Source organism: Scyliorhinus torazame, chromosome 13, assembly GCF_047496885.1.
Source record: "Scyliorhinus torazame isolate Kashiwa2021f chromosome 13, sScyTor2.1, whole genome shotgun sequence".
In the NCBI taxonomy this organism is placed as follows: Eukaryota; Metazoa; Chordata; class Chondrichthyes; order Carcharhiniformes; family Scyliorhinidae; genus Scyliorhinus; species Scyliorhinus torazame.
Genome location: NC_092719.1, coordinates 81,591,812 through 81,608,060, shown reverse-complemented (window position 1 = coordinate 81,608,060; position 16,249 = coordinate 81,591,812). Strand labels below are relative to the sequence as shown.

Genomic DNA, 16,249 nt, shown 5'->3' with positions numbered 1-16,249 from the left:
GAAGGGTTGGAAGTAGGATTTGCAAGGATCAGTGCTAGATTTTAATGTTCAGCGAGTTAGGCATAATGGGTGCAATCTCTAAATTTGCTGATCTTACAAACATAGGGCCTTTGAGGTGGACAAAGATACTTCAGGAAGTCAGCCAAGTTCATGTAATGGGCAGCCTGATATCAAATGCAATTTCATTGAGATTGTAAAGATACAATTAACAGAAAGTCACAATGTAATTTTAGTTCATTTTCTGGATGTGGGCATCATTAGCATGGGCACCATTTAGTGCCCGTACCTAAATGCCCTCAAGAAGGTGACGGTGAGCCATCTTCTTGAATCCTGTGTAGATGTACCCACAGTCCTGTTAGGGAGGAGTTCTAGTATTTTCACCCAGCAACACGAAGTAACAATGATACATTTCCAAATGTTAGTTCTCATTCTGTACTGCATGGCTCAATGGTAATAGTTCGCAGTTGCAAATTCTGAAGCAACTCCAGCCACCTAAATTTGCACTAAATAAAGCCCAGCAGATGTAGTGGGCATATGCTGCACTTATCAAGCAAATCTGGAACATAAATATTTGCAGACAGACTCTGCAACTTAACAGTCGACTGAACCTCATGCCTATAATTAGAAAATAGCTCACACTCTACTCAGCTCACATGCCAGCAAACCAACAAGTTGAAATGCAGTTTTGCTAAAGCTGGTGATATGAGCTGCTTCCATCAACACTTGTGTGGTTCTCAAATGTGTCTCTTTTGTGAAGAGATGTTGCCCCACTATATTCACAAGTTCATCAAACGTTTTGGTGTCCGGTGCAGCTGGGTACGTAAGGCTCCTAATCACCCCAAACGTATGCGGGCCGCAGGCGGTGAGCAATATGACCACCTTGCGCTCGTTTTCGGTGATATTGTTTGCCTGGAAATAGTAACGCATCCGTTGTGTGTACTGGTTCCAGCTTCCAGCGCAGCATCAAAAACATCCAAACGTCCGTACAGAGGCATGGTATAATAGAAAACAGCTTCCAACCTGTATCCAACAAAAATCCAGGGAGGTGGCTTCAGCAGTGTAGACAGCTATTCACTTTTACCTTCGTCGCCAGTTTTGTGAGGGCCACGAAGAATCCAACACAAGTTTTAAGGATACAAAGTAATAACATTTATTTACAATAACATATATATATATATAACAGCAGCAACAACTTCCCTTGCTGCACACTCCTTCCTGCTGTTTCCAAACTGGCCAGCTTTATTTATACTTGGAGTTCACTAATGGTTTCTCCGCCCCCCCTCATTGGGGAAGCTCATACTCCCACAGGATTGTGGGATTGTCATTAGTCCCCAGCCAATGGTAAGTAGGCAGATTATAACAGTCTCCTAGACTTTGAATACTCTACAAGATAACAAAAGAGAGTGAGATGGAGAGAGAAACCATAGAGTAGGACAGAACATGAGTTTCACTGACATAGTTTGGTCACTTCTGAGAAGGAACACTTGCCGAAGATGGAGTGACTTTATTATATTGTATGTTGCCAGATCAATACTGAGCATCAAAAGATTCCAAGATACGGTTTTGGAGGAACAAGCAGGAGGAAAAAAAATTGCAAAAGTCACTTATCTGTTCATTTGAAAACAGGATGCAGATTGAGTGAAGATATTAAAGGGGAGAAAGAGCGACTGCGATCGAGAGAGGAAATTAGAAAATATAAACACCAAATACTGATGCTGGAAATATCAGCGGAAATAGGTGTGATTAAATGGGAAAAAAAGGAAGATTGTGCAAGACAAAAGAGAGTCGTATTGGGACAAGTGAAGAAACAGAAGAGATGCCTGAAGACATCTGGCAAATCTAGTTGCAATCCAAATTTGTTGACTGAATATTGAGTCAGGAGGTGATAAAGCACCCAGTTGCAATACAAGGTGCTGGTTCTCGAACTTCCACCGAGCTTCATTGGAACAGTGTAAACAGAGAGATCAGAGGGCAGCACGGTGGCACAGTGGTTAGCATTGCTGCCTATGGCGCTGAGGACCCGGGTTCGAATCCCGGCCCTGGGTCACTGTCCGTGTGGAGTTTGCACATTCTCCCCGTGTCTGTGTGGGTTTCGCCCCCACAGCCCAAAAGATGTGTAGGATAGGTGGATTGGCCACGCTAAATTGCCCCTTAATTGGAAAAAAAAATAATTTATTTTTAAAAATAGCAAAAAAAACAGAGAGGGGTGGAGTGGAGAATTAAAATGACAGGCAACTGGAAGCTCAGGGTAATGTTTGCACTGAATGGAAGTATTCCACAAAATGATCACCCAGTGTGTATTTAGTCTCCCCAATGTAAGGGGAATTGCACTGTGAATAGGAAAACACAATTTATGAAAGTTAAAGGAGTAAATGTAAATTGTTTTTCAACCCAGGAAATTTAAAAATTCTTTCACTGGATGTGGTTGTCATTGGCCAGCAACTGGTGCCCATCCCGAACTGCCCTTCACAGGGCAGTTAAGAGTCAACCAAGCTGCTGTGAATCTGGAGCGTAGGTCGGGCCAGATAAGGATTGCAGATTTCCCTGAAGGGCATTTGTGAGCCAGATGAGTTCTTACAACAATTGAGGATAGTTTTAAAGTCACTATGACTGAGACTGGGGCCAGGATTTTCTGGTCCCATCTACGGCATACATCGTCGTGGACAGGACAAAAGATTTGCAGAACAGCCAATCGTCAATTCATTTTTGGTCAGTCTCCAAATGTTCCTATCTCACCCAAGGCGATGCCCACTGCTGCCGGACTAAAATAAAATCACATCCCAGCTTTCAATTCCAGATCTAATTCATTTAACCCGGACAAATGCGAGGTGATGCATTTTGGTAGTTCCAATTCAGGTGGGAGCTGGAAAATAAATGGCAGAACCACCAGGAGCATAGAGACACAGAGAGATCTGGGTGTTCAGGTCCACAGATCCTTAAAAGTGGCAGCACAGGTGGAAATGGTGGTAAAGAAAGCATATGGCATGCTTGCCTTCATCGGACGGGGTATCGAGTATAAAAGCTCGAAAATTCTGTTAGTTATATAGAATGTTGGTTAGCCCACATTTGGAATATTGTGTCTATTTCTGGTCACCACACTACCAGAAGGACGTGGAGGCTTTGGAGAGAGTACAGAAAAGGTTTACCAGGATGTTGCCTGGGATAGAGGTATTAGTTATGAGGAGAGATTGAATAAACTGGGATTGTTCTCCCTAGAGAGACGGAGTCTGAGGGGCGACCTGATAGAAGTTTATAAAATTATGAGGGGTATAGATAGGGTGAACAGTTGTAGCTTTTTCCCAGGGCGGAAATGACAATTACAAGCAGGCACAAGTTCAAGGCGAGGAAGGATAGGTTCAGTGGAGATGTGCGGGTGAAGTATTTTTACACAGAGGGTGGTGGTGGCCTGGAATGCACTGCCAAATGAGGTGGTTGAGCCAGATACATTAGCGACCTTTAAGACTTTTTTGGATAGCCACTTGAACAGACGGGGTATAGAAGGATACAGGCAGTTGGTTTAGATAGGCCAAATGATCGGCGCAGGCTGAGGTCCAAAGGGCCTGTTCCTGTGCTGTATTGTTCTATGTTCTTTGAAATGTGGTCAGTGGGAGGGATGAGTCAGTGTGTATGGTAATAAAAACTCATGTGTGGCAGGTCCTCCGGGTGGGACCCGATGGATCCTCACCTCTGCGGCATGCGCCAACCTCTGCATCGGTGACCGCCCTGTCGCCAGCCACCTTGTCACCTCCCAGACCCGTTCCTGAAAGGTCAAGAGGATTCTTATGTCCGGAACCCCTCCGCCAGTCTGGGTCCTCTCCCAGCGATTGTGGGAGAGCTTCTCCTGCGGAGACACATAGAGGGCATCGCTAACCGCACGCGTGGTTCACAGTGGCATGGGGAGGGGGTGCGTGGTGGTAAAGGAAGGGTTGGGTGGGGGGTTGAAGGGAGGGTTGTGGGCTGCATGGAGGGTGGGGAGAGGATGCTCGTGTGGGGACGGAGAGGTCTGGGGGGGGATTGATGCCAACTCACCCGTGCTGACTGGTGTCAGTCGTTGACCTTCTTGTGGCACTGGAGACCAGTCCTCCTGGTCACGATTCCTGAACTGACGGTCACTGCCACTTTGCCCCAGGTGGCACTGGCTGCCCTATGGCTCACCCTCCGGGACCCTCAGGGGAACAGGACATCCCTCCTGGCCTCCACTGCATCTAAGAGCCTCCCCAGGTCCGTGTCTCCAAACCTTGGGGCCAGTCTTCCCCGCACGATGGCTGCAAGCTGAGTGGCGGGGAGGTGGTGGCGAGTGCATTCCCAATGAATCGGCTGGCAAGCTTTCATTTGCGGCATGAAGCCTGCGGGGCCTCGTTAAGTGGACCTAACATTGAATTGCATTCCCGGCCTCACCGGGAATCTCACGGCAGTTCCCGCTCGCTACCACACTCAGAAATCTTTTCGGAAAATCACACCCATGACCTTTAATTAACTACTCCACTGATATCACCACCATCTGCCCATTAACTACCATTTCCTCATTGCAAGTGTTTGGTCCACTTTTCCATAATGCTCAACACCCATTCCATTTCTATCAGCATCTCACTGTGTAAGCCCAGAGATAAAACACCCGTACTTTTACCTCTGCCCTTTCAACCCTTCACGACCTTAATTATTTTTGTTGCTGCTTTTGGCAGTTTGGGGGGTTTTTTGTACGAGTCTTTTTGATTCTCATATATTTTTCATTTCCCTTCGAATAAGTGGCCTCCTGTAAAAATGAATGGCCTTGCATGTCAATTAATGAAATGTAATTTGCCGATTACCTCCAACTCGGCTAATTGTTTCTATCCTCCTGTATTTTGGTGCAGTGCTTCACATTATTAGCTACACAACCCCTGATTTCCCATTGTGAGTACAGGATGTCTGCATGCTTATGAATACATAAGAATGCAAAATGAGAATGTGGGCAACATCCTCAAGCCTTTCCTGCCAGCGTGATCTTCCAATCCTGCCAACCTCAGCATGAGGCATACTTCCTTATGACATGCTGGCTGGTGTTTTCCACTTCTGTACTTGCTGGTCTGTAATTTTGTGTTCTTAAGAACATGGTGAATCTCATAAGCAATAAGCAGCTTGTTACATAATGACTCCTAAACAGTATTATCATGCTGAGAAACATGCTATAGTATGTAAACATTACTGAGTCTGCCCTATCAATTACAAGTTCCCTCACATTATCCAGCAGAACAAATCCAATCAAGCAATTAACAGTCTGCTCGCCATCATCAAAATGAAGGATGGCATCATCGACAGTGCTATCAAGGGACACAAATCTAATCTGCTCATCAATGCGTAACTTGGGTTCTGCCAGGGCCACTTGGCTCCAGAACACATTACAGCCTTAGTCCAAATATGGGCAAAAGAGCTGAACTCAACAGATGAGATGATTGCCCTTGACATTGGCATCAAGCAACCCTGGTATAACTGAAGTCTATGGGAATCAAGGGAAAACTCTCCACCGTTTAGAGTTCTACCTAACACTAATGTGGTTGTTGGGAGGCCAATCACCTCAGTTGAAGAAAACTGCTGGAGTTCCTCAATGTAGTGTCCTACGCCCAACCACATTTAACTACTGATGCGCAATCAATTACTCTCGAGACGAAGGTAATAAGTAACTGAGGCTTTAATGCACTAGAACTTTACCCCAGCAGCTTCGGTACAGATTTTCCAGAAAGTGAAGGCTGCTGGGACGGCACCATCTCTTATACCCCGCCTTCAGGGCGGAGCTACATCATACAGCCAATGGTAGACTCCAGGGTCTTAACCAATGGCGTTGGCCTCTCAGGTACCGCAATACCTGGTACTAACACAACTACTTCATTTTATTTTCTATGGGCAGATTCTACCGGTCACGTTGCGCCTGAAAATCAGCGTGGCGCAACTTGAACGGTGGATGCCAGGAAATCCCACTTGCAGGACCTTCCCAACTTGCCACACCTCGCGAGATCTAACGGATCTTGCGAGACGTCGCGATGTGAATCCCACTCATTGTGGGTGGGATCACTTTCTGGAAAATCTGCATATTAGAGTGAGACAGCTAGTCTCACTCTAATATGCGTTCCCGAGATTTAACAGGGCGTGAGATCTAACTTCCTCGCCTTGGAGACCTCGGGCAAGTGCCGTTCAGAGCTGGTTTCCACAAACGGGGACCAGACGAAACGGCACTCGTGTGGGTCTCCCAGGGAACTAGAGACCCCCAGGTGCATGTCCTCTTAGAAGGGTCGTACCCTGACACTGGGCACATGATTGCATTGCCAGCCTGGCTCCTTGGCAATGCTACCAGGGTGTCAGCCTGGCACTGTGATGGTGCCCAGGTGGTGCTGCCAGGGTGCCAAGCTGGCATTTTGTGCACACAGGTCATTGGCCGGGGTGTGCCCTACACAGTTGTGGGAGAGTGCGGAACAGGGGCTGGAACCCCCTTATCGTGATTTGGGGCTGGGGAGGACAGTATGGGGGTCACGTTGTGTGCTCGAGAGATCGGGGAAGAATTTAAATATGGCATTCCAATCTCTCGCTACACTGAGGAGTTCCGGTGAATGGAGCTCCTCAGTGCAGAAAACGGGGCTCAGTGCGGCCTCGTTGGTGAGTTCCCCGCTGAGGCTCCCAACCTACCCGGGTGGGTATTAGATAGTGGGGTGTTTCTCAGTGCTCTGTCCCCATTCGGGGAGATCGCGCCCTATGTTTCACCTCTTTAACAGCTAAACCTTCCTGAACACAGCTTCCCCTCAACTCGCTGACAGATCTGCATCATCCACATCTGTGTAAAGAATACTGAGTCAGTGAGCGGTCAATCTGTGGAACAGACTCTTCAAGCACACAGTAGAAACTTTTAATATTGTTTCATTCAGAAAATGTAACATATTGGGATGCAGCATATAAATCATTTGAGACATGACACGCATTGAATGTTAACATATGAGAAACAGGTGACTTTAGATATATACATAGTATATATTAGTGGGTATATAGTGGGTAAATACACAATGCACCCTTACATGAAATACTTAATTCTTACTGATCCCAGAAAAGAGCTTATTGAGTTTATATATGTCATTCTTTTTTTTATACTTTGCATTTATCGGTCGGAATTTTCCGACTGTTCGGATTCTCTGTTCCCGCTGGCAGCGCACCTTGCCCGCGGGTTTCCAGCGGCATGGGGTGGCTTCAATGGGAAATCCCACTGACAAACGGTGGGAGTATAGAATCCCGCCACCAGCAAACTGTGCGACGCCGAGAAACCCACGGCTGGGAGACCAGAGAATCTAGCCCATAACTTTGCTTTTCATTCTCCTGAAGGTTTAATAAAACTAATAATAAAAATGTAAAGATTACTGTTATAGACTAGTAACACCAAGAATATGAGTTAAAATCTCACTTTAAGAATCTGGGGCGCGATGTCCGCCGACCGGCGCCAAAAACGGCGCGAATCAGTCCGGCATCGCGACGCCCCAAAGGTGCGGAATTCTCCGCATCTTGAGGGGCCGAGCCCTCACCTTGAGGGGCTAGGCCCGTGCCGGAGTGATTTCCGCATCGCCGGCTGGCGGGAAAGGCCTTTGGCGCCCCGCCAGCTGGCGCGGAAATGACTTTGCCGTGCGACGCATGCGCGGGAGCGCCAGCGGCCGCTCACGGCATCCCCGCGCATGCCCAGTGGAGGGGGTCTCTTCCGCCTCCGCCATAGTGAAGAACATGGCGAAGGCGGAAGGAAAAGAGTGCCCCCACGGCACATGCGCACCCGCGGATCGGTGGGCCCCGATCGCGGGCCAGGCCACCGTGGGGGCACCCCCCGGGGCCAGATCGCCCCGCGCCCCCCCCCCCCCAGGACCCCGGAGCCTGCCCGCACCGCCTTGTCCTGCCGTTCAAAAGGTGGTTCAATCCACGCCGGCTGGCGTGGGTTGACAGCGGCGGGACTTCGGCCCATCGCGGACTGGAGAATCGCCGGGGGTGGGCCCGCCGATCGGCGCGATTTCCGCCGACCGGCGGGGCGGGATTCACGCCACCCCCAGCCGATTCTCCGACCCGGTAGGGGGTCGGAGAATCGCGCCCCTGGTTTAGATTTCAGTTTAAAACTATCAAAATAAATAATTGCTGGATTATCATTAAAATCCACTGATTCAGAAATGTCCTTTTAGGGAAGGAATCTGCCATTCTTACCTGGTCTGGCCTATATGTGACCCCAGTCCCATATAAATATGACTGATCTAAAATGCCTTCTGAAGTGAACGAGGAAGAAACTCAGTTACACTAAACAATGACAAGCAGCTAGGGATGGACAACATACGCCAACCTTGCCAATGATGTCCACATCTCAAGAATAAATTAAACAAATTGAACACACAGTAGGAATGCTATGATAAACTATACAAAAAAATTATGAACTTACCTCCATGTTAGCTGCTAGATACAAGTAATTTGGATCCAATGCATCAAATGCCACTTTGTGACGAATTGGAGATTCATTTTCAAATTCATATAGAACGATTGGGCGAATTACGTTCATTTTTCTGTCCATAATCAGCTGCAAAATATAAAGTTAACAAATCTGCCTCTAGTCACATCGCTGTTACTCCCACTCTGCTACAACAGTGACTCCTATCAAAAGTACTTCATTGACTGGGTAATGAGCTCGGGGGCGTCCTAGGGTTGTGAAAGGTGCTATATAAATGCAAGACTTCTTTATTTCTTAATTATTTTCAGATTTATGAAACAAATAAGGTGCAGGGGAATCAGAAATGGTCAGCTCTAATAATACTTGTAAAATATCAACTTATGTAAAGCACCAAATAGTAATTTGCAGCACTGCCTGCAACCGTTGTTGTAAATGAACTGTCTGCTGCTCTGTTACTCACTCCACCTAGTTAGGGATTACTGTCAATCAATTACAATTGGGTTTCTCACACATGACATCTGTTCAACCAATCACATGCAGTGTTCGATTTGAGGTTCTTTTACTGAAGGATTTGGTCATATTTTAGAGAGGATCGAGACAGACTGAGCGAGAAGGGGAGGAAAAGAGAGGAATATAACACTGTGTATTCAGGTAGTGCTTTTCATTCAATCGGCAAGGAATTGGAGTTTCTGAACTAGAATGACTGTGACAAATGTACAACTTGTGTGCAGTAAACTCCCACTGAGAGCAATGTCCAGTTAATCTGTTTTATTGATATTGTTTGAAGGATCAATATTTGCCAGGACACTGAGGATAACTTCATTGCTCTTCTTGGAAATAGCATCCTGGGATATTTTATGTCTACCTGAGAGGACAGACTGATCTTTGCTTTAATGTTTCATATGCAATACAGCATCCCCAACAGTCAGCACTCCCTGAGCAGCAGGAGCATGTCAGGCTGGATTATGTGTCTCTAGTGGGGCTTGAACACACAATCTACTGTCTCAGAGATGAACAATGTTGCTGTCTGGGTGATCCTGAGATCTGGGGCTGGATTCTCCGATTTCCAGGCTATGTCTGGATGGCCCTTGACGTTTTAGGTCAAAAAAACGGTGGCGCCCCAGCACCGATCCGGTGAGGGGCTAGAAGCCATGCCACGTAAAATGCCCGGCCTCCACGACAAAATCGGCCGGAGAATTGCTCGATCCGTGGCCACGCATGTGCACGGCAACGACCTGCAGCGGTCACGCCATGCAACATGGCGCCGGCCGTGCGCAGATCCGACCTGCCAGATAGTGCTCACCTGGACACCCCGTCGCCACCACCCACCTGTCCTCCCAGCCCTTGCCGAAGCCCCCTTGGCCAGCAGCATGGCTCCCGCCCAACTGTGGCGGCGCTGGACACAGTCCACAGCCGCCACGCCGGGTCCCTGCCCGCTGAGACCACACGTCCCCCACGCGGTCGCAAAGTCGGCCCATCGGGGGCGAAGCATTGGGGGAAGGCCTTCATGTGACGTCCTCAGGCGCCTTCTCGATGACGCCGTTATGGAGCATCCGAAAACAGGCCCCACCCCCGATTCCATTATAAGAAGGGATTCTCCGCCCTATCGCCGATTACAAAATCGCCGTCGGGGAATGAGAATCCCGCCTGTGGGGTCTCAACCCACAACTCTTAATTTTCCATCTGTTAAATTATCAGAGCATAACAGATCATAGCCGGATTTTAACCCGGCGCTGAATTTGGTGGCAGGGCATTTAATCAGGTGGGAGGGGGCAGGATTGGCATCTTCCACCATTTTCCAGAATAAGTTTGGAGTGATAAGGCTCTCGGGTATTAAAGTGGGTTATTAATGCCGACTGATGGGCCCCAAACTGCCACTGCTGGTATTTAAAGAGTGGCAGTTGGCGGCATCACCATGCTGAAAACCTGGGAGCATCCTTCATTTAAAGGCACAGTGCCTGATCACGGACCGGGCATTGGAAAGAAAAGGAGCCGTTGAGTCCTTACTTCTGAACCACTCCCCCCAACACCTGCAGTCTGGATATGTGTCCTATCGAAAGGACAGGCAGATGGGCAAAGGGGGCGGAGTTGCATTGTTAGTAAGGAATGAAGTTAAATTGATAGCAAGATGCAACACAGAATCAGAAGGCATAGGATCTCTGTGGGTAGAGTTGAAGAATCGCAAAGTTAAAAAGACCCTGATGGGAGTTATGTACAGGCCCCCTAGCAGTAGTCAGGATGTGGGGCAGAAAATAAATCAGGATATAGAAAAGGTATATAAAAAAGTCAAATTTACAATAATCATGGGGGACTTCAATATGCAGGTAGACTAGGTAACTTAGGCTTATGGTTGATCACAAGAAAAGAAATTGTGGAATGTCTAAGAGATGTTTTTTTTGGTGCAGCTTGTGACAGAGCCTGTTAGATATCAGGTAATTCTGGATTTGGTGATGTGTAATGAGGCAGACTTGGTTAGGGAACTTAAGGTGAAGGAACCCTTTGGGGACAGTGACCTCAATATGATAGAATTTACCCTGCAGTTTGAGAGGAAGAAGCTGCAATCAGATGTAACAGTATTACACTTAAATAAGGGTAACTACAAAGACATGAGGGAGGAGCTGGCCAGAGTTGATTGGAAGGGCAGCCTAGCAGGGATGACAGTGGCACAGTAATGGGAAGAGTTTTGGGGGTTATTTGGGAGGTAAAACAGAAATTAATTCCAAGGAGGAGGAAACATGCTAAGGGTAGGCCGAGGTATCCATGGCTGACGACGGAAGTCAAGGGCAGCATAAAAGAAAAAGAAAAAGCGTACAAAGTGGCAAGAATTAGTGGGATGCCGGAGGATTGGGAAGCCTTTAAAAACAAGCAGAGGACAACTAAAAAAAGCAATAAGGGGGGAGAAGATGAAATAGGAGTGTGAACAATCTTGTAATATAAAGAAGATAGGAAGAATTTTTTTTCCAATATATAAAAGGTAAGAGAGAGGCAAGAATAGACATTGGACCACTGGAAAATGAGGCTGGAGAAGCAGTAATAGGAAACAAAGAAATGGCAGAGGAACTGAATAGTTACTTTGCATCAATCTTCATGGAGGAAGACAACATGGGGATACCAGAACTTCAAGAGAGCTGGGGGCAGAGGTGAGTGTAGTGGCCATCGCTAAGGAGAAGGTTCTGGGAAAACTGAAAGGTCTGAAGGTGGATAAATGACCTGGACTGGATGGACTACAGCCCAGGGTTCTAAAAGAGATGGCTGAGGAGCTTGTGGAGGCATTGGTGGTGATCTTTCAGGAATCACTAGAGGCTGGAAGGGTCCCAGAGGACTGGAAAGTGGCTGATGTAACACCCCTGTTTAAGAAGGGAGGGAGGCAGGAGATGGGTCGGTTAGCCTGACTTCAGTCATTGGTAAGATTTTAGAGTCCATTATTAAAGATAAGATTGTGGAGTAATTGGAAGTGCATGATAAAATAGGACTGAGTCAGCATGGCTTTGTCAAAGAGAGGTCATGTCTGACAAATCTGTTAGAGTTCTTTGAGGAAGTAACAAGCAAGTTAGACAAAGAAGAATCAGCGGATGTGATTTATTTAGATTTCCAGAAGGACTTTGACAAGGTGCCGCATAGGAGATTATTAAATAAGTTAAGAGCCCATGGTGCTAAGGGTATGATCCTGGCATGGATAGAGCATTGGCTGACTGGCAGAAGGCAGAGAGCGGGGATAAAAGGGTCTTTTTCAGGATTGCAGTCGGTGACTAGTGGTGTGCCTCAGGGGTCGGTGCTGGGACCACAATTTTTCACAATATACATTAATTATCTGGAGGAAGGAACTGAAGGCACTTTTGCTAGGTTTGCAGATGATACAAAGATATGCAGAGGGATAGGAGTATTGAGGAAGCAAAGGGGCTGCAGAAGGTCTTGGACAGGCTAGGAGAATGGGCAAAGAAGTGGCAGATAGAATACAATTTTGAAAAGTCTGAGGTTATGCACTTTGGAAGGAGGAATGGAGGCATAGACTATTTTCTAAATGGGGAAATGCTTAGGAAATGCAATGTTAGCATTCATGGTGAGAGGGCTAGAATACAAGAGCAGGGATGTACTTCTGAGGCTGTACAAGGCTCTGGTCAGACCCCATTTGGAGTATTGTGAGCAGTTTTGGGCTCCCTATCCAAGGAAGAATGTGTTGGCCTTGGAAAGGGTCCAGAGAAGGTTTACAAGAATGATTCCAGAAATGAAGAGCCTGTCACATGAGGAACGGTAGAGGTCTCTGGGTTTGTGCTCATTGGAGTTTAGAAGGATGAGGGGGGGTCTTATTGAAACTTATAGGATACTACGAGGCCTGGATAGATGGACGTGGAGCAGATGTTTCCACTAGTAGGAACAACTAGAACCAGAGGGCACAACCTCAGACAACCAAAGGGACATTCCTTTTAAACAGGGTTGAGGAGGAATTTCTTCAGCCAGAGGGTGGTGAATCTATGGAACTCTTTGCCGCAGCAGGCTGTGAGGCCAAATCACTGAGTGTCTTTAAGACAGAGATAGATAGGTTCTTGATTAATAAGGGGATCAAGGGTTATAGGGAGAAGGCAGGAGAATGGGGATGAGAAAAATATCAGCCATGATTGAATGGTGGAGCAGACTCGATGGGCCGAGTGGCCTAATCCTGCTCCTATGTTTTATGGTCCCACGATTGCCTCTGGGGAGCAATGAGCAATTCAGTTAACATTGCTCTCGGAGACACTGAGTACAATGCTGAGCCAATGGCATCTGATTGGCCAGCAGCTCTCGTGTGATGAGGTTTCCAAAAAGGCCATTTCAGTTCCTGATGACCACCTATTTCCAATGGGCCTTCCCGAATGGAGGCAGCTTGGGGCTCTCGTTGGTTCTCCAGCTGGCAGGTGAGACCTCATTACCAACATTAAATTTCACCATATATGCCTGCGATTGCCTGAGATCTACTCCACAAGGGCCATTCCTGTGAGGAATGCTGGGATGAAGGTGTCTCCAGCCTTTCAAATTGTTTGTGGACTCACTGGTGGGGGAACCACAAATATTTTCAAACACAACACATCAAATCCAAGTCATGTATCATCCCTGTTGCTCTGACTCTCTTACCATCTATATCATGAGCTCACCAAATTATCTCTAAGTGAAATTATTCATTGACATCTGAAAAAGAAAAACGATCCCCCTGTCAGAACAGTGGATCAATTGAATTAACAGATTTTTATGTGCATGGTTCCTTTAACAGAAAGTAGAAGACAATGGTTTCCAGTTGGTTATACATCATTTTGAACATAAATTTAATTTATCTATAGTTTATTGATTCTGACCTTAATTAATTGTCCATCTTCTGTCCCAAGAAATAGAACAATCCAGTCGTGTACAATCCTGGCCGTCACAGACAGCAGTCCAGGGTGTTCAAACACTGTTGTGTTGCGGATTGGAGCTAAGTCTTGATTGATTGCCATTGTCTTGATTGGTTGGTGATAAAAATATATTGAAAAAAGACAATAAGGCTAAAATTAATGCTCGGAGTATTCACACTTCATTTTGATCAAACACATTTGAAATGTCAAAGAAAGTTCGCAAAGAAGTGAAAGTCAGGGTTATTGTTTTTTCTAAATTTCAGAGTACCCAATTCATTTTTTCCAATTAAGGGGCAATTTAGCGTGGCCAATCCACCTACCCTGAGCATCTTTGGGTTGTGAGGGCGAAACCCACGCAGACACGGGGAGAATGTGCAAACTCCACACGGACCGTGACCCCGAGCCGGAATCGAACCTGGGACCTCGGCGCCGTGAGGCAGCAGTGCTAACCACTGTGCCTGGAACCAGAAGCGGAATGGTGGCGGCAGTGGAGAGGAGAGGCTGTGTGTGGCCTGCAGATGATGGGGCCTCAGGAAAGTAGCGAGGATGGTTGGAATTCAGGCCTCGGGAAAGTGGGAGGGGGGGAGGTTTTGAGTCTTGGAGAGAAGTGAGTGTGTTTGTATGGGTTAGGATGAGTGCGTGTGTGTTACATGATGGATGTAGGAATTCTAGAAAAATATAAAATATTATTATGTGTCTGTTGCAGTCAGGTTATTAAAAGAATCAAGGTTAAGGTATCCAGATTATATGTCTGCTAAAACTGTGGTTCAGGGGTCAACAGCTAGGCAGGCAGGCTGTAATATCACTCATGGGAGGGGCGTTGTCTTTTTTTTGGTTTCGTTTTCAGCCCTGCCTGGTGTCTCTTGTTTTTAGTTTCATTTTTGAGTTCTGCCCTGGGTTCTGAGGAAAGGCGTGTTTCTCAGGCTGATTTCTGAAAGCTTCTCTTCAAGGACTGTGCGTATAAATCTGTAAGCCACCTAGTGTTAACTGTAATAATAAGTGCCATTTGACCAGTGTGTGTGGATTTGCTTAATTGAAAGGTTAGGAATAGATGGAAAAATATAGCAACCCTTACAAGACCCACGGGGACACCTCGATTTGATCTCCCATGGGGCCCAAGTGGAATACGAGTACCCCTTCTCGTGGAGGAGGCCTTTTGGACTTTTGAGCTGTAAGCCGCGTTGTCCTATGAAACGTTGTTTAATTTACCATCTCCGGCCTCTTAGATTTTATACTGCAAATGAGGAAAACAGTGGTTATGATGCTGCGCATCCTGACCGGACGGGAATACACTAGTACAGGCGCAAGGTCTAAGAGATTTTGAAAATGCTGATTTTTGGAAGGCTAGAGGGCTTTGATGCAGGTGATTAAGACTGGACCCAGTATACTACATGGATGCGGTATTTCATCCAGGAAAATTATATTGTTGGAGACAACCAACAGAAGGTAATACGCCTGATCACCTGTGGAGCCCCGATATTCACGTAACAAGGGCCTCAACAATCCCAGCTCTGGACTTGAGATCTTTTACGAAAATCATGGAACTTGTCGCGAATCATTACAACCCCAAGATGTCGGTAATTACGCAGAGGTACAGGTTCAATATGGTCAGATGAACCTCTGGGTGTCTGCCTGAAGAGGGACAAGTGCATCTTCCAGGTGATAGAGGTCATGTATCTTGGATACTATGGTGATAAGGATGGGTTGCACCCGGTGGAGGAAAAGGACGGGTCTCCCAGGGGAGCCCTAACACTTGAGAATGCGACAAAGCTGAGGTAATTTTTGGGCGCATTAATTATTATGGGAAGTTAATCCCGAACCTGGCAACCTTGTTGGAGCCCATGCACACACTATTAAATAAGTACCAGAAATGGGCATGGGAGGCACCGCAAGTGGAACCATTCGTCAGAATGAAGAGGCCGTTGTTGTCATCCAAACCATTGATACATTACAATTGGTCAAAACTACTCGTTCTCACATATGACTCTGGAATCAGCCAGTGTTGGCCGACCGGTAGGACGATAGGTCGAATGGCTTATGTATCCAGAACCCTGGCTAACGCCATGCGCTGTTATGTGCAAATTGAGAAGGAAGGACTGGCCTTGATATAAACAGTAAAGAAATTCCATCAGCATGACTATGGGCGTCATTTCACGGTGATCATCCATAAGCCCTTACTTGCCTCTTTACGGATGACAAGATGATATCACAATAGCTGTGGGCGGTATGGTGGTACAGTGGTTAGCATTGCTGCCTCACAGCGCCAAGGACCCGGGTTCAATTCCGGCCCTGGGTGAATATCTGTGTGGAGTTTGTACGTTCTCTCCGTGTCTGTGTGGATTTTCTATGGGTTCTCCGGTTTCCTCCCGCTGCCCAAAGATGTGCAGGTTAGGTAGAGTTGCAGGGATGGGGCAGGGGATTGAGTCTATGTGGGGTACTCTTTTAGAGGGTTGGT

General features: G+C 46.8%; 1 protein-coding gene across 1 annotated transcript in view; it reads right to left on the bottom strand.

The window, feature by feature from the left end:
• The window catches only part of plxnc1 (plexin C1), a 361,547-nt gene that overhangs the window by 318,040 nt on the left and 27,258 nt on the right, over positions 1-16,249 (bottom strand). The window contains exons 2-3 of the mRNA XM_072471872.1: positions 13,759-13,899; positions 8,426-8,560 (exon numbers count right to left, since the gene is read on the bottom strand). Coding sequence (XP_072327973.1) covers positions 8,426-8,560; positions 13,759-13,899 — 276 coding nt within the window. The remainder of the gene's footprint in view (positions 1-8,425; positions 8,561-13,758; positions 13,900-16,249) is intronic.